This window comes from Pelmatolapia mariae, linkage group LG18 (assembly GCF_036321145.2).
Source record: "Pelmatolapia mariae isolate MD_Pm_ZW linkage group LG18, Pm_UMD_F_2, whole genome shotgun sequence".
Taxonomy (NCBI): domain Eukaryota; kingdom Metazoa; phylum Chordata; class Actinopteri; order Cichliformes; family Cichlidae; genus Pelmatolapia; species Pelmatolapia mariae.
The window spans coordinates 252,258-273,284 of NC_086243.1; the positions used below are offsets into that span (position 1 = coordinate 252,258).

Below are 21,027 nucleotides of genomic sequence, written 5' to 3' on the forward strand. Positions count from 1 at the left end.
CCGGTACGGATCGGGTAGCGACAGTTGCAATAGGTGTAGGCTGCTGGGGGATTCCCATGATGCACTGGGGTTTTCTTCTTCACTCACTATGTGTTAATAGACCTCTCTGCATTGAATCATATCTGTTATTAATCTCTGTCTCTCTTCCACAGCATGTCTTTATCCTGTCTTCCTTCTCTCACCCCAACCATTCACAGCAGGTGGCCCCGCCCCTCCCTGAGCCTGGTTCTGGTTTCTTCCTGTTCAAAAGAAGTTTTTCCTTCCTACTGTCACCAAAGTGCTTGCTCATAGGGGGTCATATGATCGTTGGGGTTTTCTCTGTATTATTATAGTGTCTTTACCTTATAAAGCGCTTTGAGGCAACTGTTGTTGTAATTTAGTGCTATAAAAATAATAATATAAATAAAATTGAATTGAGTTTAACTGACTTAAAAATCAAATTCAAGAACTCGGGAGAGTTTCACAAGAAGTAGAGTAAGGAGTTACCGTGTCACCACGCACCAACATCTTAAGGAGGGGGCTACAGTTGTTACATTTCTAATATCAAATTACTTCTTTTTCAGAGATAACTGGAGGAAGAGTTTCGATGCACAGAATCCAAGTTGTTTGAAGTACAATATAAGTTTACTCACTCTGTGATGATTTGTCCTAAGTCCCCAAACCATTACCGAATAGTTTGCTGACCGTGACATCACCGTGCTTGAATGTTCAGCCAGCTTAACCAAGCTAAATCCCACAGAGCCTAGGTCACCGGTAGGCGGACTGTACTGTAAAAATTTTTTGATTGGTCTTATTAAATACATTTCAGAAATACTAATAATTTCTGACTTTCATGAAATAAATCCTAATCATCAAATTAAAACAAAAAGAATTCACTTGACATGTAATATAGATTGTATAAAAAATGAGTTTGCTCACGATGTTCTCGTTTCTTCATATGAGTTTGTATTGCAAATATTTAAAAAAAAAAAAAAAAAAGTTCTGTAAACTCCGTACCAGTTGGTGGCAGCACTGCGCCACTTTGGGGTTTTTTGTTTGGCCCGAACATGAGGAAGAAGTAGAAAGAAAGTGAGGAAGTGAGGAGGTGAGGAAGTGGACCTGCGGGGCTGCGAAGTGGACAGCAGAGTTTCGTGGCGTGTGCTGTCCTTAGAGCTTTGTCTTTTTCTTTAGCTGATCTTTGTTGTCGTGTACAGGATGTCTAAGAACACGGTGTCCGACCGCTTCAGGAAAGTAGATGTCGATGAATACGACGAGAACAAGTTCGTGGACGAGGAAGAGGGAGGAGAGAACCAGGGCGGTCCGGACGAGGCCGAAGTGGACTCTCTGCTCAGACAATATCCTTTAAGTTGGCGGCTGTTCTGCTGACGGCACGGTGAACAGTGATGTGTGTATGTGGACAGCTCCGCTGTTTGAAGGGCGGAGTATCGGTGCTTCTCGGTACCCGTTTTTATATGGTTAAAATAACGTTCCGGGTATTTACAGTGACATAAAGTTGACGTTTCTGTGACATCCTGTGTGCAGTTTTTCGCATAGGAGCCTGTGAAACCTGACTTCCGGGTGTCAGTCACAGGAGGGTGTGGTTCTCTGTGACTTCTTCCTTTTTAAGGAAATGTTTCAGCCCCATTCTTTGTCCGTGTGTCGGACTGAGTGTATTATCAGAATTGTCATCGTTAAAGAGCTGCTGTTCGACTGCAGCCCGTGTAGTAAACCGGATTTCTTTCACCTGCTGCTTTCCGCGCCTTTAAAGGCCTCGATGAAACCAACAGCAGTGCTTTAAGGTGAGCCCGGCTGCATAGAGAGCAGGCTGAGGAGCTGTGCAGGAGGACTCGCTCCCTGGACTTTACCGCTGTCGTAGTTGTAAAATACAGTCACAGAAGTCTTTCTTTGATGTTATTTGTAATGAAACCTGCTGTTTGCTTTAGAAACAGTTTACTCTTTGTTTAGTAGTTGCACGTGTTTTAAAACAGGAAGCAAAGGTCGTGTATCTCCATCTCTTTGTTGTCCTTGACTGATATTTTGTAAGGGGAATCTGAATGGAGCTCTCAATGCTGTCCTAAAGAATCCTCCAATCAACACCAAGAACCAGAATGCCAAGGTATCCGTGTTTTTATTCAACCTGCCTCTCTACATTTATTTTCAATTCACTTCAATTTCATTTATACACTACCGAATTCCAACAACAGCCTCCTCATGGTGCTTTATATCAAAAGGTAAAGAATCAAGACAACAATAAAGAAAGCAAGCACTTGGTGACGGTGGGAAGAAAAAACTCCCTTTTAAAGGAAGAAGCCTCCATCAGAACCAGGCTCAGGGAGGGCCAGCCAACGGCTGCAATACCCCACAGTAGGGCTGGGCGATATGGCCTAAAATCCATATCACGGTATAATTTGAAGCATGTGCCGTAATGATATATATCGCGATATATTCTTCTGTATAACGTATTTTACACATTATAAGGCGCACATAAAATCCTTTAATTTTCTCAAAAATCGACAGTGTGCCTTATGTGTGAATTCTGGTTGTGCTTACTGACCTCGAACCGATTTTATGTGGTACACAGCGCACAGAAATCTGTCAAAAAATGTTTTAGCACAGCTACGACGCTGCACCGCTTGATGGATTGTTGGAGCATTACGGCTGCCATAGTCAGCAGCCTCGCGGAGTGATCTGGGTCCTAAACTCTGGCCCTTTCTCAATTCTCAATTCTCGCCGCGTTCTCGGCGAGTACGTACTCGCGTTCTCGGCGAGTACGTACTGGACGAGAATGCGAGCACGTACTCGCGATTTGTACAATTGGAACACCAGCGTACTTGATGATGTCACAGGTCCGGAGTTTTTACTGCCGTCCCCTCTTAATTTAACTGTGAGTAACATGTTATGTTAACTTTAATCACAGCCAAACCGGTTTACTCAGGAACAAATAAAACACTGAAATAAACCAAACATTAACATTTAGAAGTGATCTAAGTGACTTATATATCATGTTTAACCACAGTAGTGAAACCTCTATTAATAAAAATAGTGTACATGTACATACGTGTACATACCTTAATAAAAACAAGCAGGTGAGATGTTAGAACGCTTTTATTTTTATTTTAGTGGACACAGAATCCACATCTGAACCAAAGAGTAAAACAGTGAAATGTGGATTATTAAATATTAGGTCTCTCTCCTCCAAGTCTCTGTTAGTACATGACTTAATAATTGATCAACAAATCGATTTACTCTGCCTTACAGAAACCTGGTTGCAGCAGGATGATTATGTTAGTTTAAATGAATCAACACCCCCGAGTCATTCTAACTACCAGAAACCTCGAAGCACAGGCCGAGGGGGCGGTGTGGCAGCAATTTTTCACACCAGCCTATTAATCAACCAAAGACCCAGACAGACTTTTAATTCATTTGAAAGCCTGATGCTTAGCCTCGTCCACCCCAGCTGTAAAACTCAGAAACCAGTCTTACTTGTTATCATCTATCGTCCACCTGGGCCTTACACAGAGTTTCTCTCTGATTTCTCAGACTTTTTATCTGATTTAGTGCTCGGCTCTGATAAAATAATTATTGTGGGTGATTTTAACATCCATGTAGATGCTAAAAATGACAGCCTCAACATGGCATTTAATCTGTTATTAGACTCAATTGGCTTCTCTCAAAATGTAAAAGAACCCACCCACCACTTTAATCACACTCTAGATCTTGTTTTAACATATGGCATAGAAACTGAACATTTAACAGTGTTTCCTGAAAACCCTCTGCTGTCTGATCATTTCCTGATAACATTCACATTTACAATAATTGATTACACAGCAGTGGAGAGTAGACTTTATCAAAGTAGATGTCTTTCTGAAAGTGCTGTAACTAAGTTTAAGAATATAATCCACCCACTGTTATCATCTTCAATGCCCTGTACCAACACAGAGCAGAGCAGCTATCTGAACGCTACTCCAACAGAGGTCGATCATCTTGTTAATAATTTTACCTCCTCACTACGTACAACTCTGGATACTGTAGCTCCTGTGAAAACTAAGGTCTCAAATCAGAAGTACCTGACTCCGTGGTATAATTCTCAAACACGTAGCCTAAAGCAGATAACTCGTAAGCTGGAGAGGAAATGGCGTGTCACAAATTTAGAGGATCATCATTTAGCCTGGAGAAACAGTTTGCTGCTTTATAAGAAAGCCCTCCGCAAAGCCAGAACATCTTACTATTCATCACTGATTGAAGAAAATAAGAACAACCCCAGGTTTCTCTTCAGCACTGTAGCCAGGCTGACAAACAGTCAGAGCTCTACTGAGCCAACCATCCCTTTAACGTTAACTAGTAATGACTTCATGAACTTCTTCACAAATAAAATTTTTATCATTAGAGAAAAAATTACCAATAATCATCCCACAGATGTAATATCGTCTACAGCTACTTTCAGTACCATTGATGTTAAGTTAGACTCTTTTTCTCCAATTGATCTTTCTGAGTTAACTTCAATAATTACTTCCTCCAAACCATCAACGTGTCTTTTAGACCCCATTCCTACAACACTGCTTAAAGAAGTCCTGCCATTAATTAATTCTTCAATCTTAAATATGATCAACCTATCTCTAATAATCGGCTATGTACCACAGGCCTTCAAGGTGGCTGTAGTTAAACCTTTACTTAAAAAGCATCTCTAGACCCAGCAGTCTTAGCTAATTATAGGCCAATCTCCAACCTTCCTTTCATATCAAACATCCTTGAAAGAGTAGTTGTCAAACAGCTAACAGATCATCTGCAGAGGAATGGCTTCTTTGAAGAGTTTCAGTCAGGTTTCAGAGCTCATCACAGCACAGAAACAGCTTTAGTGAAGGTTACAAATGATCTTCTTATGGCCTCTGACAGTCGACTCATCTCTGTGCTTGTCCTGCTAGACCTCAGTGCAGCGTTCGATACTGTTGACCATAATATCCTATTAGAGCGATTAGAACATGCTGTAGGTATTACAGGTACTGCACTGCAGTGGTTTGTATCATATCTATCTAATAGACTCCAATTTGTTCATGTAAATGGAGAGTCCTCTTCATACACTGAGGTTAATTATGGTGTTCCACAGGGTTCAGTGCTAGGACCAATTCTATTTACATTATACATGCTTCCCTTCTCCATCATCAGAAGGCATAAATGATACCCAACTTTATCTATCCATAAAGACAGATAAGACGGATAACATGAAATATGGATGAAACATGAAACCAGATTCTTACTCTGGATGGCTTTACCTTGGCCTCCAGTAACACTGTGAGGAACCAGGACATGTCCTTCAACGCACATATTAAACAATTAGAATACTTGCTGATGTGTTATTTTACTGTAGAGCATGAGCAACAGTGTGTAGCTATTGCAGTGTGTACTGTGCATTAGATTGAGGAGCTGTACAGGGAGATGGCCACAGGCAGGAATGATTTCCTGTATCGTTCAGTGGTGCATTATGGGTAATCTTAGTCTCTCACTGAGCGTGCTCCTGTGACTAGCCAGCACATCATGGAATGGGTGGGAGGTGTTGTCCAGTATTGTCTTCATCTTGGACGATGGCTGCCTCTCAGACGCCAGCTTAAAGGAGTCAACCCTAAACCTGCTGCCCCAGCATGCAACACGATAGAGGATAGCACTGGCCACAACAGACTCATTGAAAATCCTGAGCATTGCCTGACAGATGTTGAAGGACCTTAGAGACGACTCTGGCCCTTTCTGTAGAATCCAGTGATGTTCTTAACCCAGTCCAGTTTATTATCTATGTGTACTCCGAGGTATTTATAGTCCACATCGACCCCCTGGATTGAAACAGGGGTCACAGGTTTCATGGTCCTCCTAAAGTCCTGATCAGTGGACTCTGGTCTTTGCCACACTAAGCTGCAGATGATTCTGCTCGCACCACAAAGGACAAAGGAATCGACCACAGCCCGGTACTCTGTCTCACTACCGCAGAGTCATCAGGAAACTTCTGAAGGTGGAGATCTCCGTGCAGTGGCTGAAGTCTGTGGGGGAGAGGATGAAGAGGAGGGACGGTCCCCTGTGGTGTTCCTGTGTTACCTTGTCAGACACAGTAAATGGTAAATGGACTGATTCTTATACAGCGCTTTTCTACTCTCCCGGAGTACTCAAAGCACTGCATACAACATGCCTCATTCACCCATTCACACCCACTCATGCAAGCACTTCTAAACGCAAGTGCAAACTATAACTACATTCACACTCCGATGAACGCATCGGAGGGCAATTTGGGGTTAGTATCTTGCCCTGGGACACTTGACATTGAAAGCCTAGGATCGAACCACCAACCTTCCGATCAGTAGCTGATCTGCTCTACCACCTGAGCCACAGCCACCCCACAGTGTTGAAGACGCACATATTGAGGTCTTCCTGTCAGGTAATCAGCAATACAGGACACCAGAGAAGCATCCACCTGCATCGCTGTTAGCTTATCTCCCAGGAGGGTTGGCCTGACGGTGTTGAAAGCACTGGAAAAGTCAAAAACATGACCCTCACAGTGCTCACCAGCTGGTCCAGGTGGGTGTAGGCACGATTGAGCAGATGGACGACGACGACCTCGGCTCTGAGACGGGGCTGGTAAGCAAACTGAAGAGGATCCTGATGTGGTTTGGCTGTGGGTCGGAGCTGGTCCAGGATGAGTCTTTCCAGGGTCTTCATCACGTGGGATGTCAGTGCCACAGGCCTGTAATCCTGGGGTCCTCTTCTTGTCTCTGTCATAGAGATAGGCTCAGAGTAGAGCTGCTACTCCTCCACATTGAAATTAAAGGTTTCCTCTTTGATAAAGCATGCAGTCGGTGCTGGATCAAATGGTAAATGGCCTGTATTTATACAGCGCTTTACTAGCCCCTAAGGACCCCAAAGCGCTTTACACATCCAGTCATCCACCCATTCACACACTGGTGATGGCAGCTACATTGTAGCCACAGCCACCCTGGGGCGCACTGACAGAGACGAGGGCCGGACACTGGCGCCACCAGGCCCTCCGACCACCACCAGTAGGCAAAGGGTGAAGTGTCTTGCCCAAGGACACAACAACCAAGACTGTCCAAGCCGGGGCTCGAACCGGCAACCTTCCGATTACAAGGCGAACTCCCAACTCTTGAGCCACAATCGCCCCTGTATGAAACTAAAGCCTCCCTTAGTTACCCTGCAGTAGGTAGGTTTGGGCTTCCCTTGATGCACTGACTGTATGTTTATACATCACTCTGCATATGAGTTATTATTCATCTCTGGCTCTTCTTCCACAGCGTATCTTTTTTTCTTTCTTCCTCCCCAGCCCTCTCTGAGGGGGATTCACCTGGAATCACCTTCCTGTTAAAAGGGAGTTTTTCATTGCCAGTCTCACAGTGCTTGCTGTTTTCTTTGTATTATTGTAGGGTCTTTACCTGGCAATATAAAGTAGCTTGAGACAACTGTTGTGAATTGGGGCTATATAAATAAAATTGAATTGAAATGATGTGAGAGAGCTCAGATGTCTTGATGGAAAGTGTTCATTTAGCTTTTTAATATGCAGTATCCTCCCCCTCTTTATGTGTGATTATAGGAGCGAGCAGAGCAGCTGGTGGTCAAAGTGTTGAGCAGCTTCAAGAGCAGTGACATAGAGAAGGCCGTGGGCTCTCTGGACAAAGCAGGAGTGGATCTGCTCATGAAATACATCTACAGAGGCTTTGAGAAGCCCTCTGACAACAGTAGTGCTGTACTGCTGCAGTGGCATGAAAAGGTTAGTGATTTCTGTTAATAAACATCAAGCTAATACAATCTTAGAGTGGAAATTGTGCTTAAATCGAAACCAGTTTCCATTAAGTGGTTAGTGCCACGTTCACAAAGCCAGAGCTTTGATCACAATCACAGACGATTCCCTCAAATCGTAATGCAGAGAAAAGTTTACGGACGTTTCTTTTCTGCCTGATCTGTGTGCGTCCTCAGGCCCTGGCAGTGGGAGGAGTTGGCTCTATCGTGAGAGTCCTGACTGCGAGGAAGACGGTCTGAGGATCGCCAAACCTGCAGCGTCCAGTCACGCCACAGCTGATTGTGTTTCTGAACTTCTGACTTTTTTTCCAACTGCTCTTCTTTCTATTTTTTTCTACTTTCTGGATTTCACACGCATTTCTAGGATTTCAAAGTGCTGGGTGTCAGGCAGGCGGCAAGGTGCTGGCACCTCACACAATCTGTTTGGCGTCCCTGCAAAGAGACCCCTCACTCAGACGCAAAGCAGCTCCGCAGCTCCTCCTTTAAACAGCTTCCCGGCTGCTCTGCTGGCTCTCGCACCATTCACTCTGTCTTCTCTCCATCTTTCCCCTTTTCCTCTGGTAGAGTCGGACTCATCCAGGTTGAGATGGAGATGAACTTTGCTTCTCTCCCAGTGCATGCTGGGATGACGTTCCTGTTTACCCTCAACTTTCTGAAGATGTTTGTCCACTTTTTTTTTTTTACTCATGCCAAAACTGTGTTTGGTTCAGCCTGATTCGTGGCTGTTCTTCTCTCGTTGATTCTTTGTATATTTGAAACAACAAAAGAATAAAGAGCCGAAGCTGAACACTTATCTTTTTTGCTTCTGTTGAATCCTTTTATACATATAAAGCTACTGTAGTTGTTTTGCTCACACATTTGTTTGCTATTATCACAACAGCAGAATAGTTGTTAGTGATGGGACGAGCAGAGCCGTCGGAGCATGTCAAGAAGTCCGGACGGTCTTTGATGAACCGCCTTTTGAGGCTTTCTGCTTTATGGGCGAGTGATGTCAGTGACGACTTTAAGCTGATCTGTCCCAGTAAAGTACTAGACATGATATGCCTGTAAATAATGATCGTGTTTGCTATAATATTCATAAGTTTTACTTCAAGTGTTTGTTGTGCACCAAGCTAGAGTAAAACACCATCTCATCTATGGGTGTCATCTAGATGTGAGACTTTATAGGACTGTTTTACTGGTGCAGTCTGGCTTCCTCAGTACAAGAAACCAGTGGAGTCTATGGAGAGCCACATGTGCCAAAACTAAATGCATCATTAAATAATTCTCATTAATTAAAATATTTTAATTAAATGAAACAAGCTAATTTTGTTTAACATTCTGGTATTGTGAGCGATGTTTCTAACAAATGACTTTAATTATTGATATTTTTTATTTACAGAGTAGCAGAACAAATGATAGAATCAGCCAATGTTCAGGGGAAAAACTTGAAAATGACCCCTGCATAAATATGACAACTGAATCCAATTCATTAAAAGTACCTTTGATGTGAAGTTACACTGATGTATTCAGCACTATGCTGAGGTCGTGTAACACTGGACTCCACTGAACTGAAAGGATGTCAAACATGATTACAGAGCAGAAACAGGACTGTGTGCTCCATGTTGAACTCAGAGATTCAGCTTTATTGACCAAACAGAAGGATGCAGTATACAAGCTCCACACACTGCTGATCAGACGCACTCGTCCTAAACGAAACATGAGTAACGCTGTGACTCGTACGGTTCTCTGACCCACTCTCATGGTGAGCGTATTTTGTGAAATGGGACCATTTTCTTTGCTAAAGTTGGAAAACAGAAAATGTTTGAATTGGAACGCTCCCCTGTGACTTTCAAAAGTCCAATGTTGATTTCTGCTCAAACTATTTTTATTCAGAATAATGTATAGGTCAGTAAAACGAAACCGTATCTGCTCAAACACTGAGGTTAGTTGCAACAACTAGTTTCTACTATTCCTTCAGCTGCTACATTTTGCTTAATTACCTTTTAATCTAGAACGGCAGAAATGAGCAAAATGTCATCTACACTCTCCAGAAGTTATACTTATGTGCACAAAGATCGTTCTCTGGTTATCGACTCGAATGAAAGAATAGCAGCAAATCATCACTTGAGATGAGCTGCATCCAAAAAAAGAACGTTTGCTGTTTTTTAGTTTCAAGGTCTAGGAAACAAACGAGTCGTTCTAAACTTTGTTTCACCGACTTTTATCCATAATTTAGATGTTTTTCTAATAACATTTTGACTTGCAGTGAGCACTTTCATTTATTTAAGTCAACAGATTCTCCAACTCCTCTAACATAACCCATACTATATATTAATCAGAAACATGGCATTGTGCTATACCATTTGTTTAACAGCTGCAGGTTTTAAAGACAGACGGAAAACACGTTACAGGATATCAAACATCATATTTGTATGAAACCAAATCATTTCCATGTTCTGTGTCTGAACACTTCCTTTTCTCGCCATCAGTGAAAACAAGTTTATGACATGACACAGACTGTACTGACAGTTTATTCCCTTCACATTCTCACCAACACATTTCAGTAATCACTCACAAGTAGTGTCCATGCAACCGAGCATGAGCTCACGCTAGCATACTGTGAGCCCACCAGCCAGCAACACAGCTCAAACTCTGCACATGTTTGTGGTTTGTTGAAATGTACCAACTGGGAACCAGTCTGAACACAAATTGACAAAGTCACAACATTTACGGTACACGTTTAGACTCACACTCACTCAGGAATCATCCCTTCTGTGGAGTTTCTCTTCCGAACACTCAGGAACCTGACTGCTGGGTGGAAAATGAAACAAACTGTATCAAAGATTTCTCCAGGATGTGTCTGTGAGAGCAACGAGTTAACCTCCCTGTGATGGACAGCCTACCTCAGCAAACATGATAAATACTGTAAAGGTCAAACTGTCCAAGCCTCCGATCACACATACTGTTACAAAAGACATTTATAAAAGGAGGAGCGATAGAGAGCAGCCACAGATATTAGAAGACAGTTTGTTCCTACTGGCAGCAGATCAGGGCAACTGAGATTCTCCAACTCAAATCAGGGTTCATAAACCAGCTGTACACGTCAACTTTGTGACTATGACAAGATGACCAAATCTATTGGTTTGTTTCCATTTTCACATAAACTAACAGTCACACGTGGCAAGATTCTCTTCTGCTTATCAGGACTGCAGGGATGCTGGAGCGTATCCCCGCAACCACAGGGCGAGAGGCAGGGCACGCCCCGGACAGGTGTGTCACAGGGCGAGCAACCATTCAAACCTGTGGGCCATTCACAATTACCAGTTAACCTAACCAACTGTGAAGTTCTGGGAGTACTGGGAGAGAACCACACAAACAAAACACAGCAAGGCTGGACGGTGGAGTCGAACTCAGGACCTAACCACTGCACCACCGTGCCGCCATAATTATATATAGAAGAGTGTTCTAACAGAAACACATTTCAATGCAACACATATTCACATTGTGGCTTTTATTTACTTCCATGCATGTCAGATGTATCTTACATGGCCCATTAATGCATGGCAAACTGTTCACAGGCATTTTAACACTGCGCATCATTCTGATATCCTGGAGGTCACTGGGAGTGATCGTGTGCTCCTACACTGTTTGGACAGAGCTGGTCCTGGTTTTTAAGGCCCTAAACCCAGCCACATGTCACCCGTGTGACGCAGGGCGGTTTCCAAAGTCCAACAGACCCACGAGTCCCGGCCTAACGGCCATTCAGATGAAGACAGTATACCATGTGCTTTTAACTTCACGCTATAGATGGACCCTGGATTTGTTTGGAGAGAATCCACAGTTACTGTCAGCAGTCCAGTCTGTCGGCTGCTGTTCTGATCTGCTACATCATACTAAGATAGAAACAACACGGATACAGATAATATAAAACAAGGGGTTTCTTCTATGTACAAGAGTCCTTTTGAGGGTTTTAGTCAACCCTGTTCATCTCCTTCAGAAATACACTTCTGCTCTTGTTTCTGTGTGCCGCACAGGTCGCCATGTCCATGCATTTGATTTTCCTCTGAGTGTGTGTGTGTGCGCGCGAATGTGTTTTCCTGCCCGTCTACTTGTGTTCTTTAGTAGGGGCAAAGTAGAGCTCCATGGGTTTGTTGACCTTCCAGTACTTTTCACTGACCAGTTCCAGGGAGAAGGAACCATTCAGGACCTGTGGACAGAGTTCAGCACGTCATTTCCCAAACACACTGAATCACACACTATTTTGAATGTAGCCATTGAATCTGTTGTTGTTACTGTGAACTGTTTTTGCACATAAAGAAGCTAAACCTGCCGTCTCTCCTTTGTGCACATGCCCCTTTACAACATCGTACGTCTACATCAAATGTGCCAAGTGCAAGTGTTTTACATCATTTCCTCAGGGATTAAAAAAAGTGAATAAGTGGTTAGCGCCCCCTAGTGTGGTGCCTCGGTGACCACAGCCAACATGAATTCTTCCACTTTAAAGACAAAACCACAAAGCTAAACCTTGGTATACTAATAATAATTCTACACTATATAACTTGTTTGTCTGTGGGACGACAGCCTTCAGTCCACGTCTGTGTGATTTAGCCAATCACTGTGGATCACAGTGAAAAAGACAGGATAGCTATATGTTTAGTAAAGCTGAGTGTGTCTGTGTGGGTGCTCACAGTGAACTGGTTTCCAGCTGTAGGTATGTAGATGGTGTACTGTTTCTCTGAAGCTGCCTCCACATTAACAGGACTGGCTTCAGCGTTTCTCCTCAGCTCCTCCAGAGCCAGTCGCACAGCCAGGTATTTAGACAGGTGATCCACTGTGGCGTTACCGGACGTCTTTATGTAGCGAGGGACAAACTCCACACTGTGCAGACACAAACGCACTCGTGTGAATATGTGCAGGAACTGGATTTTCAGAGCTAACACGTTCAGTGTCTGCCTACCTGTTGTGACCGTCATCCTTCTCCATCAGGGTGGGGTGTGGCCTAAAGACCAGCTCTATTTCACTGGCACCACCATCAATCACCGAGTCCCCGCCCCCGTTTTCTGCAGCGTTATCCATGTCCAAACCGCTGTCGTCGCTCGTCTTGGTGCGCTTGATGCTCGGCCCGGCCTCCTACAGAACCACAGTTAAAGATGAAGAGAGATCACCCATCCTAAAAATCACTGTGGTCCTCACACTCGTGTGTTCGCCTCTTTTCCATTAGTACTCGGATCGACTCGCCACGCTTTTCAGGGTTTCCCATTAGATCACAGCTCCTGGTACCAGTAACTAAAACTGAACCTGCTCGCCCAGGATTCCAGGACGATCCGAGCGGGCACTAAAATGTGACATCGTCAAACTGCATGCACCGATTGGCTGCTCAGTGGCATCACTCAAGGAGTCACGAGAGCGTCTCGTTCACGAAAACCAAACGGCCATTTTTGAAACACCGTGGTCCCCGAGTCTGACAAGAAGCCACAGATCGAGCATCAGGCACATCAACGTGGCACATATTAATTATGCCACAGACGCCTGACCGCGTTGCTATGACAACGACCACACACATCAGGTGGTACTGGACTGTAACGAAATTTGAAATAAGGGGGTAGGAACAGGAAAAGTGTAAACTTCATCGTCCTTTTCAAGCACATAATGCCTGTAGACATAGAGGCGCACACGAAAACGTGATGTTTTTGAACTTTTGTTTTTTCTCTTCTTATTTCAGTTATATTTCCATGTTCGAAATAAATTCTATCTCTACGGGAAACCAGTCGATCCGAGTGGAGTCGTGGCGAGTCACTCGTCACACCAGTCTGTTGGTAAGCGTTGTTCTTGGGGGGGGGGGGGGGGGGGGGGGTAAAAAATTGATTTCTCAATTCAAACAGATTTTAGTTTGAATAAAGTGATATCGATTCATTAAATCCTGAATGATTTTTAAATATAAATGTATTTGATCAGAAACTCCAGAATCTCAGCTTAAAGCTCACAAAACTATTTCAACAACCATCAAACAGCTGAAACAGTAAATGAGAGCAGCTAAACTGATTCCACACAAAGACGTAAACACCGAGTGTGGATCGTTCACCCGACGGCACGTACACAGACGCGCCGTTGGCGCTGAAAGCCAACGGCTCAAACATTCTGAGCTGCAGGTTTTATCGCTCTGACCAAAATTCACTGAATCAGCAGCAAAAGCAGATCCAAACTACGCTCCACGTTTGATAAACATGGTCGTGAATTCCCTCTGACTTTGGCTGTTTTGCTTCCAACACAATAAAAATCACACTTCCTGCACAGCTCTGTGCTCAGAGACCAGTTTACCATCAAAAATCTCTGTTCTCTGCATCATTAGCTTGATAATTACACACCAGTTTACTGTTGTATTTAGTGCTGCTCACTTCAGCAGCATCAGGTAATGTTCATATGTTGATCCATGGTTTTCTTCAGTTTTTGATCTACTGCAGAATATTTTTAAGGTTATATTTTTAAAGCCAGGCCAGGAAAATCTCTTCATGTTTTTCTGTGTTTGATCCTCAGTTACTTTGACACAAACACATCTGCTGTGATGCTCTGATGAAGTCTCACAGTGTCAGCTTTGTTTTTATACACAGATATAAATATAAGGAGATAAATGATCAGAATTATAATCTTTCCGACTGAGTAAACACTGAATCAATGGGGGCCTTGTGATTCGATGATAGAAGTCAGTGATGATACCCAGCCCTAGTCATGCTCTACATGAAAAATAAAGAAAAGGATGACAAAGACACCAATGCCTCTGTTCCAGTAGTACCTGTTGGTAAATGGGCTGATTCCTATAGAGCGCTTTTCTACTCTCCCGGAGTACTCAAAGCGCTCTATACAACATGCCACATTCACCCAGTCACACCCATTCTCACAAGCACTTTCTATATATGCTTTCTAACTACATTCACACACATTCACGCTCCGATGGACGCATCGGAGAGAAACTTGGGGTTAGTATCTTGCCCAAGGATACGGTAGACTGGAGGAGGCAGGGACCGAACCACCAACCTTCCGATCAGTAGGTGACCTGCTCTACTTCCTGAGCTACAGCCACCCCAAATCAACCAAATCCTAATCAACTACACTTGGCTTAGGTTGTTTTCCAAGTCAATGTGGGTGAGGCTGTTACAGCAACGCGGCCTGAAAGTCCTTGTACCAGGTAATAACACCTAATGGAAAATCCTAAAACCGAGTCCAGTTGAACCAAACAGGTACAAGTTGAACAGAGGCTTAAGCGGTACACAGAAAGCATCCATGTATATCACATACCTGGTTGCTGTGGACGGAAGCGTTGCTACAGTGAGAAGAGTCTCCATTATCCTCAGCTCCACTGCCGTTCTCCACTGTGTGTCTCTTACCACGCTGTAGTCTGACACAGAGGTAACTCTCATTCATTGAAATGGACTGAGTTTAATGTGAGGATTTGGAGTATTTGTACGTGTCCTTTACCTGGTCATAGCCTGTATCTTCAGCCCTTCTTCTATGCTGTGGGATAAGGCTTGCTGGTTGTTGTGTTTGCTGATGCGGGCCAAAACTCTTTCCTGGTGGGCTTCGTACTCGTCACGGCTCGGGTAAATCTTACCTGAAAGTAGAAAAATGCCAGCGAAAGACTTCATGCACCATGTCCACACGTAAATGAACAGGAAATAACTATGTGTAATATACACACACACACGTTTTCAGACTGTCTGTGTCTTACAGGTCTGAAAGTACACACACATAACAATTTGTTTTTACATAATGATCCAATTACAATAAATTAATGAAGGCTGTGTTTAAAAAATGGTTTTTTGTATTATGTTTCTCTACAGAAAACCTGAGTATGAACCAAATAGTGATTTTGAAAAATTGTTGATTGTAGTGATTTCAGACTGTGCTGTAATCATCATCATCTGATTTTTAAAACTGACGAAACTAAAGAAATGATATTTGACCTTAGGATGTGCACATGACTGGTGATTGATGGGTGTTCGACACAGCAGGTTAGCTCATATAAATTCTCAGGCATCTATATGGATACCTTTAAAAGGTTGTGTTGGGTTTTTCTGTGAGAAATTAGCTCAAAGACTACAAAGAGAACCAGTCTCTCCAGTAAAGACAGAGTACCAGTCTCTCCAGTCAAAATATGAAAAAGATTGTGATTCATCAGGATCATAAAACTGTTAATGATCCATCCCATATCTGTTCTGCTGTACGAGCCGTTACTCTCAGGGAGACAGTACAGCGCAAAGAAAACAAAGCAGCAGAAAGTCTCGTTCCTCCCTACATCTGTTGCACTTTGTGGCACTATTTAAACCTCTGGAGCAACATCGCTGTGTAACTGAACACTTGCTGGCGTCGTGTCACAGGAAACAAAGGTGTATTGATGAATATATTCACTTATTTATGGATTGATCTTTGTTGCTGCTTTCACTATTCAAATGCTGCCATGTTTCTTCTTCCACAGTAACGTGAAAATGACACAAAATGTTCTTCCTGCAGTGCATTAAGAAACCATCAACATGTGGATGTAAAGCACAACTTTCCTGACATCACTTACTAATCAGAGCATCAAAATTGGGGTCTGGACGCAGCGATCTCTTGGACACCAGCTTCTTACGACAGGTAGGACACTCTTTATTTCTGCGGAGACAGCAAACGGCATCAGTGCCACTTCCACGTGAACAACAGGTAATCATGCACAACATCTCAGTTGCTTTCTAACGTCTGTATCGGTGTTATGAAAGCAAAACTCATGACCTGTGAAAGCCTGAACAACAACATGTAAAACTAGCAACAACCGACGAAGTGACAGTATGTGAAAACAGTATATTAAAAACAAGGAAAATTCATACCACACTGAGCCCATCAGCATGACACGATGCTCGACTGTTACTGTGCATCTGGATGCTTAATGCCTATATCTGTAAGTGTGAGTGGAAGTAGGTGCTGTGCTTGTAAGATGGTCACTCTCACACATCAACCTTCAGGTGAGAAGCTTTGGCTTTTTGAACCAGTCTCACTGCTGTATTATTACTATGCTAATATCCTGTGGGGTAGGTGCAATGTGTTTTATTAGCCATGTTTTAGTGCCATTAAAAGACAGAGTGGATTTGGAAAGAGCAACTCATTGATAAAAAGTTAAAACTAATTTCCTGGGCTAAATTTGGCCGTTAACTCTGGTCTTTGAATAAAGCTCGCTTCAACCAATACCGATCATGGAAGGCTACACAGGCTTCCCGACAGGTTGCACAGATGCTCCGTGACTTCACTGCTGCTCTCTCTGTGCAGCTGTGACGGTCATATTACTCAGGTGTTCCCGTGCACTCACCCAGATCTCAAAGCTGTGATGATGCAATCAGCACAGAAGCGATGCAAACATTCTTTGGTCGTCATTGTGTTCTTCAGCATGTCCAGACAGATAGGACACATAAGTTCACTGTGCAAGGACCTGGGTGACACTGCTATTTCCAGGCCATCTGTGATAGCCTCCTGTGGCAGAAGCAAACACACAGACTGAGGTTAGCACCAAGACGAACCAGGCCTAACAATCAACAACAACCGTGCCACAGGCTGACTGTGATAAGGTGGTATTAATGATTACCTGTGGAGTCCTCTGTAGCTCGTACAGACTCAGCTCCCAGGTCTTGCTGAGGGGTTGAACCCCATTGGTCTGAACTGTCTGAGTCATCACTGAAACTCTGAAAAACAGAAAGGAAAAATGGAGACCCTTCTGCAAATCAATGATAACCAGTTATTCACTCCAAGTTAATGGTAAACACAGCACACTTTTCTATTGTCTATTGGGAATATTCAGGTGTCGCTGACTGGCAGACGGAGCGTGCAGATTAAAATACTGTTTAAACTTGTTGGTGCTGAATTCTCTCAGACTTTCACTCAGGACTCTTGGAGGGACTCGTCTCTCTCGCGCTCTCTTTATAGTCTCCATTCATGGAAAGGACTAAGAGGTTCTTTTACTTTCCAGACTGAAGCAGCTAAGGTCACTGTGCCAGTAAAATGCATTTCTTGGATAGCAGTTGGAAACATCGCCTTCAACAGCATTTCATTGTCATGTTATCATTTTAATAAATGTAACTCTTTAGATGTAATAGGGTTGTTAGGAATCTTTATGGTCTTGTTTTATTTAGACGTAGGGCTGGGCGATGTGGCCTAAAATCCGTATAATTTAAAGCATGTGCGGTAACGACATATCTCACGATATATTCTTTTCTTCTGTAAACTGTGTATTCCGCACTATAAGGCGCACTTAAAATCCTTTAATTTTTTTAAAATCGACAGTGCGCCTTATGTATGAATTCTGGTTGTGCTTACTGACCTTTAACCAATTTTATGTGCTACACGGCGCTCAGCAATCTGTCAATTGTTTTAGTCCGACTTTGGTAAGCTGCGAAGCCGCACCGCCTGATGGATGGTCGGAGCATTACGGCTGCCATAGTCAGCAGCCTCGTGGAGTAATCTGGGTCCTAAACTCCGTCTCATTCAGGTCCCAAAGTCAAACAAACACTGCGGCATCACTGAGAGTTACAAACTGTCTAAATTCTTTCATCTTTAATAAAATGATCAGCGTTGCTGCTTTACCAGGTATAACAATTAAGTTTAACATCGAGGCATCCATGAAAACAGAATTTATTAAATTCAACGGAGTTAGAAGTTAGCAGGAAGTTAGCTCGCTAGCTGAGAAAATTCAAACGTACAGCTCTGCTATCACTTCCAACATAAATGAGGACAGAAAACTAAACAGCAGTGACGTTTGTAGGGTTACTGAAGTTGTCGAGAACCTTAGACAAAAATAGCAGCTTAGAGATTGGTCTAAAATTGCCAAGAACTGACGGGTCCAAACCAGGTTTTTTTAGAAGCGGCTGGACAACAGCTTGTTTAAACGAATGAGGAACAGTTCCATTTGAGATTCTGCCATTTACAATAGCGAGGATGTTAGGGCCGACTGTCTTCAGCACATCTCTGAGAAATGGCGTGGGTAACACATCCAAGGGGCACGTAATTGGTTTCACGTAGTTGGCATTATTATATCAGAAAGATGGGATAATGAAACTGGTTTAAATTTGTAGAGAATGAACATGCAGGTGGTTCAGAAGGGTCGTGGGATGGGAGTGGGATATGTGCTCTGATATTATCAATTTTTTCAGTAAAGAACTTTTGAAAGTCCTCAGAAGTGTGTGAGGCAGTCAAAGATATCGCTATTACTGTCGCCCGGCATAATTTCCACATGATGTTGTTTGCAGCCGCTGCAACGCTTTCAACCAAAACAGGTGCAGCTTGATGACACCATCAACATGCGCTATCGCGGTAGAGCAGTATAGCCAAAATCTCGACTGTTGGCCAAATTCATATTGTTTCTACCGTATATACCGTTTATACCGCCCACCCATATTTAGACGCTTCAGTGTGATCCTTACTATATCTTTACACTTAAAGCGCACATCCAACTGTTACATGGTTACAGCTAATGCAAAGAGAAATTGTATGCTTTTGTTTAAAGGAAACCCGTCTATGAAATGATTATGAGTGGGTACCATCATGACACCTCGGACACACAGAAGCCCTTGTATACTTCTCACTGGTATCCACACAGTTACTAATACCCCAGTAATCGGCTTGGCTCAACTCAACTCGGTTTTTAGCCTTTTCCATTGGGTGTTAGAACCTGTTACCAGATACTTTTTAAGTACTTATTTGGCCAAGCTATCTGAAATTGTGTCGTCAACAGACTGCCACCAATTAGCTAGTCAGTAGAGTCGCTCGATGAGTCACGACTCCTTCACGATAATCCAAGCCAAGCCGAAAGTGGACAACAAGGGAAAAGGACACACAAAAAACAACACTTTGGTGTCTCACGAAAAGTCATACGCCAAACAACAGGCATTTCACATTTCACGCAAACAAATGACATCACGGGGTCGCTATAACGACTCCACGCAGATTAGGTGGTACTCCACTGAAAAATGGAAAATTATTTCTAATTCTTAACTGGGCTGATGTGTTTGGTGCTCACCACACACAGGTTTGTGTAACCTGAGCATATGGATCACTCCTAATAACAGTTCATCTATGTACAGATAATACAAGATACCAGTGTTATTTGTGTTATATGGGGCTGTTCTGTCGTGGGTCTGGGAGGTTTGTCTAGTCAGAATGTTATATTGTATATATGTGTGTCTGTCTTACAGTGTACTCTCATAATGTAAAGAAAAGCCGCTGCAGATAATGGAGACCTTAATAAGCTTCAGTATAGACTTGTGTGCCTCCCTGCTTGGTCTTATTTCTCTGTCTTGTCACGCCGCTGCTGCGTCTCCTTCCTGTGGCTCATTTGGGTGTTTGCAGCTTTGCTCCTTATTACCTGTTGGCCTCTGTCTTTGTTTTGGTTTTGCCTGAATAACAACATGGCAAAAACTACCCAAAATGCATTGCGATACCCAGCACCAAAGAGGTGAAAATGGGGGTGGTTTACATAAAACACAACGAGCGGTTTGAAAGGCAAGCTACACAATCTTTCCACATATGAAGAATAAAATATCAATAAACGCAGTACAATGGGACGTAAAACTGGGCTGCGTGGACCAGTACCATGACGTGTTTGTACCGCAATCATTAATCTGTGTCCATAAACAAAACCCTGTTAGACACGGTTTCTACGGTTGTTAGCATGTAAACGGGTTTTCTAAAACGCACAGGCAGCTGAGTCGACTCTAATATTCATTTTCCACCAAGTTATTAGTGTTAGCTCATCAACTGTGGTTCACGGGCAGACCTCGAGCACAGATTTCAATGAACCCACGGTGCTCGGCTGCTAACCACGGGCTACCGAAGAGGCTAGCTGCTCCTCGCAGCGCTAACGCCAGAAAGGAGCTGAACACAGACCGTCACAAAGACCGCTCGATCGTGGCGGACACTCATCTCGTTTCCATATAAATAGCACACACAATTACACGACGAGTTATTCAATAAAATACTCGGGACGGAGTCACGAATGTAATTTGTGGCTGTGACAGAGGGGAAAACAACAACAGACGACGAGCCGAGCACCGCTGTCCTGAGCTGAGCTGTGCGGCTGTCCAGCCTCCAGAGAACAGCGTGAAGCAACCACAAACTGACGCCTGGAGCTTTTTAATCACAACTTCCCACACAGGAGCGAAGCGGGGATCCCAGCTGGAAACATCATTTTTTCCATACTTACATTTTCAGTTGTAAGAGACGATCCAGCCAGCGCGTTTAGGCGAAGGCAATATGGCGGAC

At 43.3% G+C, this 21,027-nt stretch overlaps 2 protein-coding genes across 2 annotated transcripts; one reads left to right on the plus strand and one right to left on the minus strand.

Annotated features, from left to right (window-relative positions):
• Nucleotides 1-1,052: 1,052 nt before the first annotated feature.
• LOC134617535 (actin-related protein 2/3 complex subunit 5-A-like) lies at nt 1,053-8,563 on the plus strand. The gene is made up of 4 exons (XM_063462811.1): nt 1,053-1,333; nt 2,022-2,095; nt 7,565-7,741; nt 7,948-8,563. Exons 1-4 carry the CDS (start codon nt 1,195-1,197, stop codon nt 8,008-8,010), a joined length of 453 nt encoding a protein of 150 aa, XP_063318881.1. The 5' UTR covers nt 1,053-1,194; the 3' UTR covers nt 8,011-8,563.
• An 805-nt stretch (nt 8,564-9,368) lies between these two features.
• Nucleotides 9,369-21,027, minus strand: rnf2 (ring finger protein 2). The gene is made up of 9 exons (XM_063461813.1): nt 20,969-21,027; nt 17,360-17,456; nt 17,087-17,247; nt 16,316-16,398; nt 15,226-15,358; nt 15,046-15,145; nt 12,710-12,882; nt 12,441-12,630; nt 9,369-11,959 (listed from the first exon to the last, which is right to left on the minus strand). The coding sequence occupies exons 2-9, from the start codon at nt 17,444-17,446 to the stop codon at nt 11,858-11,860; spliced, it is 1,029 nt and encodes a 342-aa protein (XP_063317883.1). The 5' UTR covers nt 17,447-17,456; nt 20,969-21,027; the 3' UTR covers nt 9,369-11,857.

Bases quoted from the DNA above. Each gene is read 5' to 3' on its own strand.
- LOC134617535 (XM_063462811.1), top strand. From the start codon at position 1,195: ATGTCTAAGAACACGGTGTCCGACCGCTTCAGGAAAGTAGATGTCGAT. The intron at 1,334-2,021 runs AATATCCTTTAA...TGATATTTTGTA, and splicing joins AGTGGACTCTCTGCTCAGAC to AGGGGAATCTGAATGGAGCT. The intron at 2,096-7,564 runs GTATCCGTGTTT...GTGTGATTATAG, and splicing joins CCAAGAACCAGAATGCCAAG to GAGCGAGCAGAGCAGCTGGT.
- rnf2 (XM_063461813.1), bottom strand. From the start codon at position 17,446: ATGACTCAGACAGTTCAGACCAATGGGGTTCAACCCCTCAGCAAGACC. The intron at 16,399-17,086 runs GTGAGTGCACGG...CTGTCTCCGCAG, and splicing joins ATCACAGCTTTGAGATCTGG to AAATAAAGAGTGTCCTACCT. The intron at 12,631-12,709 runs GTAGGCAGACAC...GTGTCTGCACAG, and splicing joins AAGGATGACGGTCACAACAG to TGTGGAGTTTGTCCCTCGCT.